Source organism: Strix uralensis, chromosome 12, assembly GCF_047716275.1.
Source record: "Strix uralensis isolate ZFMK-TIS-50842 chromosome 12, bStrUra1, whole genome shotgun sequence".
NCBI classification, from domain to species: Eukaryota; Metazoa; Chordata; class Aves; order Strigiformes; family Strigidae; genus Strix; species Strix uralensis.
Window position 1 is genome coordinate 5,310,167 of NC_133983.1, and position 15,291 is coordinate 5,325,457.

At 38.3% G+C, this 15,291-nt stretch overlaps 1 protein-coding gene across 5 annotated transcripts in view; it reads left to right on the plus strand.

The window, feature by feature from the left end:
- Positions 1-15,291, plus strand: part of SLC12A4 (solute carrier family 12 member 4) — a 50,893-nt gene that overhangs the window by 6,120 nt on the left and 29,482 nt on the right. For 2 of the 5 annotated variants that reach the window (XM_074881894.1, XM_074881895.1), the window contains exons 2-3: positions 10,671-10,948; positions 14,218-14,312. In XM_074881894.1, coding sequence (XP_074737995.1) covers positions 10,777-10,948; positions 14,218-14,312 — 267 coding nt within the window. In that variant the 5' untranslated portion in view covers positions 10,671-10,776. Of the gene's footprint in view, positions 1-10,670; positions 10,949-11,678; positions 11,832-14,217; positions 14,313-15,291 lie in introns of those variants that run through there. The other 3 variants (XR_012630586.1, XM_074881893.1, XM_074881896.1) reach the window with 2 other exon arrangements.

Below are 15,291 nucleotides of genomic sequence, written 5' to 3' on the forward strand. Positions count from 1 at the left end.
GTAGAATGGAGATTACGGTCCTTTGCAGCCTCATTGACTAGGAGATGTAGCCAAAGGTAATAAATGGCTTTGCTGAAGTTAAAGAACAGCAACCACTTTGAGGAAGATCAAACTTAGTGATCACTGCTTTCTTCATAAGTGCATGTAACAGCACGGGGGAGCTCAGTGCCGCAGGGAGAGAAAAGCTCTATTTGGTGAGTTTCCCCTTCCAAGACCAAGTTAAAGATTTGCACCTGTTCTTGACTGTGATGTAACAAATAATGTGTAGACTGATGTATACTACAGAAAAATTGCTATTGTCACCAATATGTGGGAGCAAGATTTATTTGATCAAAGGTTTTGTCTTCAACCTGTTGGTTCAAGGTTTTTCTTTAAATACTTTGATCTGTGACCTGAATTACAGAGAAGAAAATGCACCATTTTAAGACATGCTCTAAAGCCTTTTGGAATTACATTTTAGGGATGTTTCCGTTGTCTTCAGTAACCTTTGAATCGGAAATTTTGAATCTCTTAATTGTACTAAGATGATTTTTATTCTCACAGATAAGAAAGTTTCAGAGGTTTTTTTTTTGTTTGATTTAGTAAAACCTCTTTCTTAACTATTAGTTTTCAGTAGGCATCTGTGTAAATGATGCCAAGTGATCCCTTAGCAATGAGTAGTACTGTTCTTGTTCTTTCAGTTGAGTTCCTTTGGATGATTTCTTTCAGTATACTTGGATTTTGTCATGCATGGAGAACTGTGCATCTTTCACAGTGGCTGCTGTAGTGAATGCGAAGCAAACAATATCTTCTTTTTAAGCAAGCAAAATAACAAAATACCATACACAAAAATATTAGTCTTTTAGCAAAATCAAATACTTGACGTATGTTTAATATGTTCTGTCTTTAAATATTAAAAGTCTACATGACCAGGAAAAATACAGCTCTTATAACGCGTGTAGGGTAAGCTTTGCTGGATTTTGGCTTTGGTAGCATTTTGTATGCTGTTGTGTGGTGCAGGTCCCCTTTCTTCTGCCATCCTCTGCAGGTTCTTTTGTAGGCTGTCTATTGCCTGTTTGTCCTCAGGGACTCTTTATTTCAAACATTGTTTCCCGAGTCTCAGACTGTCACTTCTGAACCATAAAAATAAGTTACTGAAATTAAAGGAGTAGCACTTCTTTCCTAGTAAGTCATGTAATAGGTCTTTAGATTTTGTGGTAGGTATTAGGTTTGTCCTGGAAAAAAGACTGCTTGCTTTTCTTCAGTCTTAATTCATGTCTGAGCAACAGAGATATAAGTTAGAACAGTTCTGGGAATACATACTTTTCAAAATTTTTGTTGCTATTAAAGGTGCGTGGTAGAATTTTTTCTTAGTCATCTTTTGATCTTCATTCTGCCTGGTAGGACAGAGAGGTGGAGTTTGAAGTGCAGAATAAAGCGCTAATTGCCCCAAAAGAGCTTTCACTCAGTTAGCTTATGGATGAATGGGGAAGGTTGATAACTTGGCAGTCTTGCCAGGTTAGCTGTGCTGACTGGAGGCAGCCTTGTCGGAAGTGTAAATGAAATGGCATTTTGCTGAGCAGAAGATGAGAGGCCAGTGCCAGGCTGGGCTGGGCAGCTGGGGCAAGAGGTGAGGGAGGAGACTGCTGGTACTGGTGAGGGGATGGTCATCATCCCACCTTTGTTTCTGTGGTCACAGTGCTCTGACAGGAAACAGGGGAAGCTCATTTGCTTAGGGCAAGGCTTAGCAGCGTTTCCAAAGGTGTTCAGATTCTGGGTTTGCCTAATGTTCCCTGGAAGTTTGTCCCACTGGTCCATCCCCTTGAATCCAGAATGCTTAATTTGCCCCTTTCTCCCTGCTCCACCCGAGTGACCTGCATTGTCCTAGAAGCCCACTCTTTCATTGACTGACATGTGGTCTGTAATATAATTAGGGTGCAATCTATCGATTGCTTTGAAAATTAGAATCAAAGCTGTAAGCTGATGTTGGAAGCTGGCTTGCAGGAAACTGTAGCAGAGATTGTATAACAGGATCCTGGGAGAGGAGGGATGACGCAGAGCTCTGTGTTCAGGGCAGGGGCGTGCTGTCCGATGTATAGGTTCAAGCTAATTGTGCCAGAAGAAAACTGTATGTGTTGTTTTTTTTTTTTTTCCTACAGTCCAATTGCCAACCTTCATTTTCATCTACCAGTACCCAGCAATTTCTTGTGTTTATCTGAGGGATTTAGAACATCATTCAATCATTACAAATACCTCCTTATTGTGAAGCAGGTTAGACCATTGAAACTTTTGCCTTTCAATTCCATGTCAAAGGGGAAAAAAGGATTTTTATAGTGTGCCATTAGAAGTTGCTCATTTGCTGAGCTAAGGTAACTCCTAAGGAGGGCCAACTTGTTGAGACTTGCTCTTGCATACTTTAGATTGCTGATTGCTGCAGTAAACCACAATTTTTATGCCCTGGAGTATAATTGTTTTTAATAAAATTATCTATAGCAATGCTACTTGGTGTTATAACCCTGTCTGTGCTTGCAAGCTGAGCAGTCCAGAGCTTGGTTACTGTGTGCAAAGTCCACTTCTGGGTTTCCATGTAGGAGGTCAGATCTGAGTCAGGACTTGGAGCAAATCAGGAAGACGCTGTAGCTGCCGCTGTCTCTGATGGAAAACAGCACATTTACTCCTCTGCCTTCTACCTTTGCATTCAGGAGCTTTGCCTTCCTAATCCACTTCTAAATATAACTGACATCGCTTTTACTACTACTTGCTATAGTATATATTTGTATCCAAAGTTGATGTAAAGGATGAAGGTAATAGTCTTGCAGGTCTGATTTAAGAACCTACTGCTCCTGGATATTTTAATCTTCTGCTCAGGTTTTCACTGTCTGATCTGTGATTCTTATAATATGAATTGTTCATCAGCAATACCACTTGTCTGTCTCCCCCCAACAGTATCTCTTCCTTTCCCTCAATTTGTACTTGTTTTCTGCACCTGTACTGGGACAAGATCTCCAGGGCATAGCTGTTTCTGGAGCATCACAAGCCAACTCTTGCCAACCTTATCCAAATCCAGTTCCCGCATGGATGTAACTTATGTCTTGGCTACTTTGCCTAAGCAGACACAAACTGTTCCCTTTTGATGTGGCTGTATGTTCCAGAGAATGTGGTGGCAATGTCAGGGATTAATTTTGGGGACATTGCAGCCAAACATGAAGGGAGATAGAGTTGAGCTATGTTTGGTAGATCCTAGTAGTATGTAGCCAGATAGTGGGATGATTGTCTGCCTTGTGTTACGGTACGTGAAGGCAGCTTTAAAGCTGTAACTCAAGGCAATGCACAGAGAATAATTTAGTTGCAATATTTTGCCTTTGCCCTTTTAAGGCACTGTATTCTGAACTTTGTGGTAGAAGTGTATGTTTAGCAGGAGTAAGCACACAGCTATATGTTCCTGAGTTTCTTCTGACTTAGATTCTGCTGCATGTGCTTGATTTAATTCCTGACTGGTGCAGCAGAAGACAAGTGATCTAATGTTGCCCATTGCTTCTTGAAGAGTTTCTGTAAGCTAATGTGCTGTACTCATTTTGCTCTGATGCTCTTGCAGACCAATTGACTTTTTGTAAAATGATGATAAAAGCCACTGTGGCTTCTTCAGATACCTGACTTTATCTTGGTCTGTGCTGTGTGTTGTGCAGTGTGAAATACTTAGTGCTATTTTGGAAGACCTGTGAGCTCTTTATAAATGTGTGTTTGAATACATGTATTTTACAAGTACTGTGGTTTGTTGCTTATCATGTGCAGTATCGGAGTGCTCTCCATCCTCTAAAATGTTTAGTGCGATGAAGTGGCTTCCTTTGCTTGGAGATGGCTCATGCTGACTTACACTTTCTTTGAGTATTATGATCGGAGTTACGGTGGGTTTTGGCTGTTTGTAGCGCTTCGCACTGAAAGGTCAGCTCTTCATCCCTGGAGCATATATAAGCTTATCTCTTTTTTGTCTTTTTTTCTTATTTTCTTTTTTCCTTAGTTAAAAACAATCTCTTGCACACTTTGTTTTCACATGGAACAAAGTACTTCTCAAATGTAAGAAGAATCTGGTATTCAGCACTTTCTATATGAGTTAACTGAAAACTTACTAAAACATTAAGGGCTTCACAATAAGCTGTAACCGATTACAGATGTCTTTCTACTGTCTTCCACAAATGGATAGTAGATGTCTGTTAATGTACATTGTATAGTATGTAATTCGTAGAATGTACATACATAGAAATTTTTAAAGTAATTGTACCTTCTTTTTCTGCACTTTCTGTATGTCTGGAGATACCTAGCACCCTGGCTCATTTCTCCTCTATTTCCACTTGTTTCCTGTAGGAAGTTTTTTGAGCTGGTGGCAATATTGACTTAATGCTCACTGTTCCCATCTGCTTGTTCTCACTCTGTGGTTTGTGCCTGTACAATTGTTTCTTTGGCACATGTTGAGCTGGAGAAGGGAGCAGATACGTCTGAAATTGTGGTCTGTGTTGTGGGGTTTTTCTGAGTTTGGATTTTTTGTTGTTGTCCTCTCATCTTTCTTACTGTGCAGCCATGGTCAGCTGAATTGGTATAGGGCTGAGAACAACTTTCTGTATTTGGTATCGGAGAGAAAGGCGAATTGAATATTGCATGGAATCTGCATGCTCCTCTCATAGATGTATGTTGCTGTCTCTCAGAGAAAGTGAGAACTTTTTACAGCAAGGTAAGAGGCTTTTCCTGAGGCAGGGAAAATGTTAGAATGCTTCTCCCTATATTTTGGTACAGGGTGTGCTGCATCTGAGGTGCCTTCATGCATGTGAAGGGACAGTGCTTCAGGGAGGATAGCCATGAGAAATGATTTGGAGTCGTTCCACATGAAAGAATCTCTGAAGTGGATTACAGTGAAGTACAAAGGTTGTTTTTATAGTGTTTTTTTCAGCTGGCAATGACAAGTTATATTATGAAAGCTCCGAAGTGATGTGAGTTCCTAAATCCAGTTTCTCAAAAGTGACTTGGCATCTTCAATTACATAGGCATTCTTGGTGATTACACCTACTGTATAATGCAGATAAGTCTCAGTGTGGTGTGTGCTGGTATCCAGAGGATCTCCTTATGAATGAGCAGAATGGAGGAGGTTCTGGTAATTATGAACTGCGTAGAATCAACAAGTTAGTATTTACTTATGTATTTTATATAAATTTCCATTTCATTGTGCTGTTGCTTTTTTTTGGTGAGCTTGCATAGGGTTTGTCCATTAATGGGTAATCATATTAAAAAGTATTGAAGATGGAAAGAAACACATCACTGTTTTCACTTGAAAGCTGAAATGCCTGGAGGGCTAACGTCACAGAGCTATACTTTTCATGGCATTAGCAGGTTTAAAACGCTGTCTGATTCCACACTCAGCAAGCAGCAGATTTGTGGCACACACACTTTTCTGAATAAGTGTGCAAACAGCTGGCAGTGTGCCTCCAAAATGTGACTGGGTTTGGATTTCACAAATAGCATTTTCAGTAAGATCCCGACATTTGTATATTTTCTCAGTGTTGAAAGGATTATAATGCCAGGATTATGTTGGTGCTGGCTTCGTTTTCTGTAAGAAACCCTTTTGCTTCCTGAAAGAGATCAGTCCCATTCAACGTTGCAGTCAGCAGTCACTTTGTCAGAAGAGGCAGAAAAAAGTTCTTTTGGGAATACGATATTATTAAACTTGTCCAATCCTCAGGACTTCACAGAGACATTTACTAAAGTGTGTACTAAGAGCAGGAAGAAGAATAATGGTAAACCAAATTACTGAAAATGGCAAAGAGCTATTGCTAAAGGGTAAGTACGTCATGTTGATATTAATACCTACAAAGGATTATAGTGTTTTGAAACTATCAGTGTATCTTTACTGAAGAATAAAATCATTGCACTTTCTGAAACACGGGATTATTAAATCGCTAAATCCTTTGAGTTGTGTAGTATCAGTCAACTTGATTGGTAAAGCTGTTCTCTAATCTAGTTTTGCAAAGTACAGTAGAAGTCTGATAGTAACTTCACACGTGTTTATCTAGGGATGAAACAAAGATCTGTGCTTAATTGTACGCTTAATTCTGTACTCTGGTGCAGTCTAACCATGGCATAGGTTGTTGTCTGGGAAAGTTTTGGCTGTTTCTTTCATGAAGAACACAAACAAATGCAGTCTTTGAACTGTTTCAGAGGAACTAATATATTGTCAACAATACAGCTTTTTAATTTACTTTTAACTGTGCTTTGTTTGTGTCACTTCTGTAGATGCCAAAGCTGTTGCTGATTGTAAATATGTACATGGTATCTGCAGTGTAGTGTGTAATGAATTTTAAGAAGCACACCCTTACTTGGGAAAGATTCAGTACTTCAATGACTGTCAATTTAACAGTGAAATAATGTTAATGTATTCTTAAAATGGTGAATGAACACATTATATTCTTAAAATACCCATGAATGTCAATAGTTTGGCCTTTAAGCTGCAGTTTCTGATGAAGTGTGTGTCTGGACTTGGCACGTAAGAGTTCAGTGTTGTCAGTGCGACTGATAGTTTGAGCCCGTGTTTAAAGTACAGAGGATCTCTTTGCTGCCTTAAAAGCTATCCAGGTAAAGATCTATCCTGTGATTCTGCTATTCTTTCCTCTCATACAGCTTTATTGTTGCATAGATTGTTGTCTAGTGCAACTTTGGCCTTTGTTTTCATAAAATACTGGGTCAGCCCAGAATGTACAGCTCATGTTTTCTGCCACCTTCAGTGAAAAAGACCTGGTAGCCCAAGGTCTTAAGTGAGCTGGCATTAACAGATTTCAGTTAGTTATTTCATTATCAATGCCTAGTTTGTAGTGTGAATAAATGAGCTTTACCTAACTGGATGCTATTTATTTCCTGTTTCTCCCATTTCTGCTGTAAATATAACACTCCTGATAAAAAAGACACCCAAAACACCCCCCCCACCATGCAACACCAAGAACTTAGTAAAGTTTTCAAAATATTTTGAGAACTCTTTTTTCTGGGCTTGAAATGTCACGATCAATCTTTTGCTACTGCAAACTAACGAAATTCTTGTTTTCAATTTTGAAAACCCTAAAAGATAAATCATGATTTTCAGTTTTTGCATGAAAAAAGTGCTTTGGATAATATTGAACACTTTGTAGCTAAAGTGAAAATAAATATTCCGCATTATCAGATTTGTGATGTCAAGCTGCCAGTTCTACTGCCATGAATGAGTTTGTGATCAGAAGTTTCATTTTAGAAATGCTTCGTGTTTCTGGCTAGCTGTGTGTTGCCTTGTGAAGAAACAAACATTTCTAACAGCCTGTCTTTTTTTTTTAGTTACTGTTTTTAAATAAGATCTCTACTTTGGACAGTTAGTGGTGTTGGATTAGGATTTCTGTGAAGCAGCTGAAAGTAGTTTAAGAGAAGCAGCACTATCTGACTTCTGTTTCTGAAATTTGTAGATAATGATCTCTGCAAAAATATAATTGTAAATTGAATAATTTGTTACTGCCTCCCGAATGAAGCAAGAAGGAGGTTTCGTAACAGTTCTGAGACCGAATAAGAGTTTTGTTTAGTCCAGCCACGTGTGAGGAGCCACATAAATAAAGCATATAAGCAGATTCAGGATGTATTTGAAATCAATTTGTCACCTACATGTTTCTTAAGTTATCTTAATATGATAGTCCCTTGATATACATCAGGAATACTCTTGAATTCTTTGCTGCTGAAATGGGGAGATATAGGGGTTCTTGAATTACTATCAAGAAACTTGTTTAGGGTTTTCTGTTCTTCAGCAATACTCAGTTCTGCAAAACTTTACTGCTGTGGACGATGACAGTGCTATCTGAACATAGCTTAGCCTTCTGGAGGGAACCAACTTTTATCTCACAATACAAGTGCTTGGGAAAGTAGTGTAATTGTTAATATCTGGAAAGTGCTTTTCTCAAGAACTGTGTTAAAACAGTTTCTTTTGCAGAAACAAACAAACCAAGCCCCTTAAATGTAATAAAGATGGACATGAACAGCTTTTTATATTAAAACTTTGTCCTTAAAGCTGTGAACAAATGTCTTCAAAAATAATGTTGTGATTGATAAGATGACCTGATTATGCAAGGAAGAAATATATTCTACCCGAAAATAATTTCTGTTTGCAGCAATCCTATTGTTCCTATGACTTTTTTTTTTTTTTTTCCTATAGAATACTTATCTTGGGTGTATTCATTTGCTTCTAGGTCTTGTGAGAACAGTAAGTGTAGCAAACCTATTTTGTTTTTGTCATCAAAAAAATCAGACTGAAATCTGGCCTAATTACCAGTTGTATAGAAATTTGCAGAAGATGTTGACATGTGAAAATCTGGAAAAGCGTAAATAGAACAGAACTAACTTGCTTTCCAAAGTGGGATAAATTTTGCATATCATAAACTAAAAAATTAAATAAAATTAAATAAATTAGGTTTTTATTTAACTTAGGTTCTCTTTAGAGGTAATTTGCAGCATGCCAAGATGCGTGTACAGGAGAGGCACTTCAGGGATCAGTTAATTGAGCCATTACTTTACGAGTAAAAATCGAGCCTACATGACTACTTGAATATAACTGCTTGCTCTTTAGATAGCTGAAATTAGGTTAAAGGAAACCCACACCAACTGCTTTGGTATCAACTCCAATTGCTAATCTTAGATTCCAGTGTTATTTGTAGATGGACTATTAAAAATACGGATTATTTTTTAAATTAAAAGAAAAAAGTTTAAGATAATGTTTTCTGTGCATGAAAATGGCTCAGTTACTGTCCCTAGCTGTCACAGGCTTTGTGGCCAGTGGTGCTTGTAAAAGAGTGTCTGAAAGACAAAAAACCCCTGGTGTTAGCTGCTATACAGTCTATTTCGTTACAATTTTTTTTTTTTTTTTTTACTGTGGTGTACGCAAAGGAGTCTGTACACGCATAGTACAATTAGAAGTGAGATATTAGCTCTTATGCTGCTCCAGAAATGAAATTGCATTGAGGGGTGGAGTGTTGGGCTGTCCTTTGAGCTGGTTTGCTAGTATCTGCTGTTTGTCAGTTATAAAGAGGTAAATCAACCAACAGGTTTAAGTTTAGTCAAGCCTAGCATTTCAGTTCTAACTCTGATTCATGCTAAAATTCTTTGAAGAAATTTAGGCCCTCGGTTAAGATTTAGCTCTTGATATTTCAGGCAGGGAGGATTATGGCAACTCCGCATGCCATTGTCACAGGTTGTAGCCATAGCTGGAGCTTTGCCCAGCTTGCCTGCCTAGCAAGGCATGTCTAAGAGTCTGTGCGTTCCTCTCGGGATGTGATGAGCATGGTGTATGTGCCTCTACCAGCTTTCATTTAATTAGCTCAGATATATGCCTGTAAAAACAAAGTGACATAAGTTTGTTACCAAAGTTCAGCCCTCTCAGGAATTTTTTTTTCAAAGTGTTTTAAACCTTACTGCAGCTTAATTAGCTCTGCTATATTTTTCGCTTATGTTATCTGTGCTGGCTAGACTAAAGCTACTCAGACTGTCCCTCTGTGCCTTCAGCACGCCTTAACTTGTCGGGGAGATAGAGCCTCCGTAAGAACTAGGTGAGCGTGTCTCTGAGTTAGTCATGTCCAAATGGAAAGATCTGAAGTTGTTTTAAGATGTACTAATTTCTACTTATTTAACTGAACATGATGAAGTAGGGGAGTGGTGGTTTTCTTTAAGGGAGTTCAGAAACTGACAATAGAGGAGAATAAAACCTCAACAGGTCCAGTCATGCAGCCGCTCCTGCCACCTTCTCCCAGGGATGATTATTCTTTCAGTAGTCTGTCTGAGCACACTTTATCGCTGTGAAGCTTCCTGGTCTTTCTTTACGATAGTCTCACTGTGCCCAATTGTTCAGCTTTCATTTGTCCTCACTAATCTTTCTTATAGTTACTTTCATATATCTGTTTTGTTTGTAATTCTCTCTAAATTCTGGTTTGCATCCCTCAGTTACTAAAGAAAACACAATGGCTTGCACAAAAGACTTGCACTCGGCATGCTCAAGCAGAAAAACTGTGTGTCTCTGGCCTAATCCCCTCTAGAAGGAGAGCAGTAATGTGAACACTATCCTCTCTGTTCTTAATATTTTTTTTTTTTTTTTAAAGTAAAGATAGCGTAAAACTTTTGGAGAAGGACAAAATAAAATCAGTCAGTAGAATATCTGCTACAGTTTTGCCACAGTGTTTTTTCTTGGCAATGAGATGAAAGTTTGGACATCCATTTATTGCTTTTATTCTGTCTCCTGGGGTTGTGTATTTGCATGTATGAGAGTATGCACATTTAGGATTTTTAGGTTTTGTTCCATGGACCATCTTTGATGTTTTATGGAACTCAGGTGATCCACACGATGATGAACCTTGTTCTACAGACCTGTGTCTGTACCTGAGTATGGGAGCTCTAAAAAGTTCAGGGAACTATGGTGGAGATGTTTAGATAAACTGTATAATTGTAGTGGTGGCTACAAATAGAATTGTTTGGTTTGGAAGAGAACTGGTAGCATGCAGAAATAAAATGCCTTAATTATTGAACGATAATGAAGACTGAGAAGCAATGAAACAAGTGAAGAGGAAACATTAACCTACTTGGAATATAGCTTGCCTGCCTCAAAAACTGACATTAATTAGGGACTAAGGCCAATAAATTATTCTCTGTTGCAGAGTATATAACTCCCTCTTTAAGAAAAGTTCCTTGCAAAACAATCTTGCATGATGAAAACTAACATCACATAGCTACTGTCCAAGACCAAAGACTTGGTAACTAAGAATGTGGAAAACAGTACACATGTCACAAGACGGTGCTTGCCCAGGAGACTTCATGCTTCCGAATGTAAACTGTCCTCGTGTGAAGCTGGGGCAAGAATTCCCCGGAGTAGCTTTCCGAGGTCACCTCCGCTCTCTTCCAAAACTGATGGAGATAACAAGCTCTTCCCATGCAAGTAAGTCTCTTTGAAGCTGCTCATTGGCAGACAGAATATACTAGACAATTTTTTTTTCTTGTAGTACATACATATTGTATACTGTGCTGCAGCCAAAGTACATTTGTGATTCTTGTTGAGGAAATGGGTCATCTGCCATAGATTTTAGTCATGAAATTGGAGAGAGAATATGAAAAGAGAGAAAATGAGGTGAACTCTTTGATAGTGCAATTTAGAACACGTCTGTAAAGTAGACATTGCACCAAACATGCAGGTGTGGTGAAGGTGATTTTGACTATCACTTAATTAGCTGTATTTAACTTAGCAAGGTAGGACTCTTCCTGAATCGGCACACATCTCTGCAGCACCCAGTTCTACATATTGGTGAAGTTAAAATAGAATGTAATTGGAAACAACTTGAATAAAAACTTACATCCTTTACTTCCTGTTGAAAGTGTACAGTGTTTGAGAGGGGGCTTAATGTGCACTTCGTTGGATCAGTGGATTAATGGAGTTTTGAAAGTTCACTTTTATTTTTACATTGTCTTCAGTAATTCATAATCTGTATATACTTTTAGGATAATGGAGCTAGTGCTGTGAATGTGGTAAAAAGACAGCTGTATTTTTCTATAATCTGAACTTTTCCATCGAGAGAAAAATGTACCCTAGCAATTGCAAAACCAATGCTCTTATTTCCAGTCACTAGTTCTACTGATTTTTCTATTGCTTTGTTTGGGCTGCTTCTGTGCAGGAAGACGTATAAAGCAAGCTCACCAAGGAGTCAAATTCAGAGGGAAAGTCTAATGGGAGGGAATTGGGTGATGCTTGAAAATGCAAATGGAGAATGAGAGAGGAGCTGGAGAGCCAGCTTCTGAAGAGACCAATTATGAAAAATTTACTGGAGGTAAAATGAAGATGCATCTAAAAAATAATGCCAGTTAACTTGAAGATTCATCTTAAGTCACTGGTCTTTGTCAGGCTCAGTGAGAGGATATGAAGTAATCTTTCTTAACTAAGGATAGGTTATACTGATGACAGTAATGAGAGGCTTCACATTTTGAAAGAGCAAAACAATTGTCATCTTATATAAAAATCAAGAGATTGAATGTATGAGTTATCCTGACAACAGTGTGATTTTATACATAAAAAGGGCGAGAGCTTCTGTGAGCATTACAAGTAAAGAAACGCCATTATATTTTTTTGAGACAGTGGTAAGCTGCATCTGTAAGGTAAGGTTTCTGATGGAAGAATGTGGAAAACTAGACAGCAGAGAAGTGATTTAAAAAAAAAAAAAATCACTTTGATTTTTCAAACATTCAGTTACCAGAGCTAGTATATAGGAAATGAGAAAACAAACCAAAGTTACTCATGACCTTGCTGTGTTTGGTAAGTGTAATGATGAGAAGATACTGCGCAGACCAAAGTCTTGAAGAATCAAGTTGACAGTATTTCTGTTGATGTTGTCATTATCACTTGCACCTTTGTCCAATTTAATGAGTAAAACCTATATGACAGATAACTCCATTTCCTGAGCAAAAATCGCACGTGTACTTCAACCAGAGTAGGACAGAATGGACTGCAGCACAGCTTAAATACGTACTGACAATATAGACATAACAAATACAGCAAGCAAGTAGTTTTTGCAGATTTTTAGTAAATATTTACCTTTGTTGAAGTTGATAAATATTTTATTTTGATGCTGTGTTGCTAAGCTTACTGACATTTTTCTAGTAGTACAAAAAATTCTACAATGTACAGCAACGTGAACATCTCTTACGTGTAGGTGGGGTCAGCAAATAAGCTGAGCCCACTTGTGCAAGGCAACTGCTAATTAACATTTTGGTGTTAGTTGTCAGAGCTGTGAGAAAAGCAATAGGCACGTAAACACAGTGGGCTGCTGCCTACAAATATTTTTGGTCAGCTAAGCGTTTACTTCCAGAAGCTTAAAAAGACCTCTGTGAATATAATTTTTCCAGCAGTTTTGTTCAAAGCACTTGTGATCAATTTACAGCAAATTGTGCTTCTTTCCATGCATCCCTTCCCCTCAGTAAGAAAAGATCTCAAAATGGAGAGATACTTTCACTTCAATTATATTAATTTAGTGTAACCTTGTTGAATTGATTACCTTAATCATTGAAAATACGCACCAAAAAATCCAGCTGTTCAATCTCTTGCTTTTTATATATTCAGTGTAAAATAGTTCTTTAACTTGCACTATTTTCATTTGAGACAATAAGATTTTTCTTTAATTTTCAATTTCTTTAGTGTAAATAGCAAAAAAAAAGTATTCCTTGGATTGATCCTTTCTTAAGGAGATACTCTTGGAAATCTCTGTAGTTTGTGTTGGCTGAAAGAGTAGGGAGTGAAGAGTTACACACAAAAGAAAGGGATTTTTGTTTGTCAAACAGAGTGTAATGGGAGCCACAGGCCTGAGAACTTCTGAATACTGGAATCAATTTAATCTTTTTTTCTTTTTTTTCTCCAGAGCTCATTTTATACTGTAGTGCCTTTTTTTTTTTTTTGTAAAGTTACTACTTATTACAAAAAGCTCTACTGATCTTCCATGTTATCTTTTTTTTTTTAACATTGTTCCTTGCAGATGTGAATGCTTTGCTTTTACTGTACCTCAGGTTGGGCTTTAACTTAAAAACTTAAGAGGAGTCTGAAGAATGCACAGTCTAAATGTTCAAAATACAGTAAGGGTAAAGGCATCATGAAGTGAGCACATTTGATACCTAGGATTAGTGGGCATAGTAAAAAAAACAAAGAACAACAAAAAACCCTGCCACCAACAAAAAAAAGGGTGGGATTTGGTTGATATTTACCTGTATTGTAATAGCAGAATCTAGTCTTTGAATTGTTCAGTCTTTCTAAATCTATCTAATCTGTTTGGACATACTGCTCAAAAGTTGCTCTTAGCTTTAGTAATGATTTCTAAGTACACAGAAACTATTTTCACTTGTCACCATTCTATACAAGAAATAGCTATAAAAGGGAACATTAGAGAATAAAGGCGCAGATAGTGTTGTAGCTGTGACCTTACTTGAACATTTTACTTTGAGGTGAGTTTTCATCCTATTTTAATGAAAATGGAGAAGTAGAAATAGAAAAAATTCTACTTGGAGAGTAACATCTCTGATAATGTTACATAACTTTAGATATTAAAAATAAACAGATTTAATTGACCAAACAAGTTTATTCCCTATGGTTTTTGTCAAGGTTACAAAGTTTCCTTGGCAGAGCTGTCTTTCTGCTCTTATCAAAACCTGCTTTTATTTTTTTCTTTGCAGGTCATGGCAACCATAAAGAAAACAGTCCTTTCCTGAACAGTTCAGAAGCTGTCAAGGGAGGTGATTACTATGACAGAAATCTGGCCTTGTTTGAGGTAATTTCTAACTGTTTTTTGTACTTCTACTGTGATTTGTGATCTTCCAAGATGGGAGGGATCAAGCACATCATATTAAGTGGAAGTCAGATCATTGCAAAGTTCCAGGCACTGGGTTGGTACATAACTCTTGCTGCATGACAAATCTAAAAGCCATTGGTGTGTTTAGAGGTATGTCTACAATGTAGCAAAATATAATAGTGCCAGCGGTGACATGAATAATTTAAACAGTGAAGCTGTGGCACTGTGGGCTAATCATTGTGGAAAACGAGCATGGGCTGATTCACTGTATTAAGAACGACCATGTTATTCTGTAGGAGAGTGCCTAAAATGAGGTACTCAAATTAGCCTGGGTGTCCTGTATTACAACTGTGGTATGTCAGTAGTACAGATTTCTCCCCCAGATGCTTTTTTATGGGTGTGTGTCTGTTGTCTGAGGTACCAGTAGGCAGAGATACCCTGTGTGATAAAAAAGCTCCAGTATTACGACCACTGGGGACTGTGAGGCAGAGGGGTATGACTGTTTCCATGTGAAAGTAAGGAGGACCAGACTCTCATGCGGGAGGCCAGTTGGAGCCACACCAAGTCCAGCAGAATGCTCCACATCCTCACCTCACTGCATTAAATGCAAATACATCACAGTGCGCAAAGACCAAGTTTCTGAAAAATGTTTTCAGAAGCTCAGGTGCTGGGGAGTGGTGCAGAGAGCCTTTGTGTGGCTCTGCAGCTGCTTTCCAGCTGGGCTTCTGAGTTACAGCTTCACAGCAACGCTGGCAACATGTACCCTGTGTTTCCCATTCTGGGAACTCGGTGTGGGGCAGCCGGAGCTGGCTCTACACCCCGCCGGGTTGGCTCCTGCAGAGTTCAGCTGCATGGCATCGAGCCTGCACAAGTATAACGAACCTGCTACTAGATAGGAACTCACTGTGGAAATGCTACAGCCGTGTTTGCAGGCAGTGTGGTTGAGCTAAAAGACTTG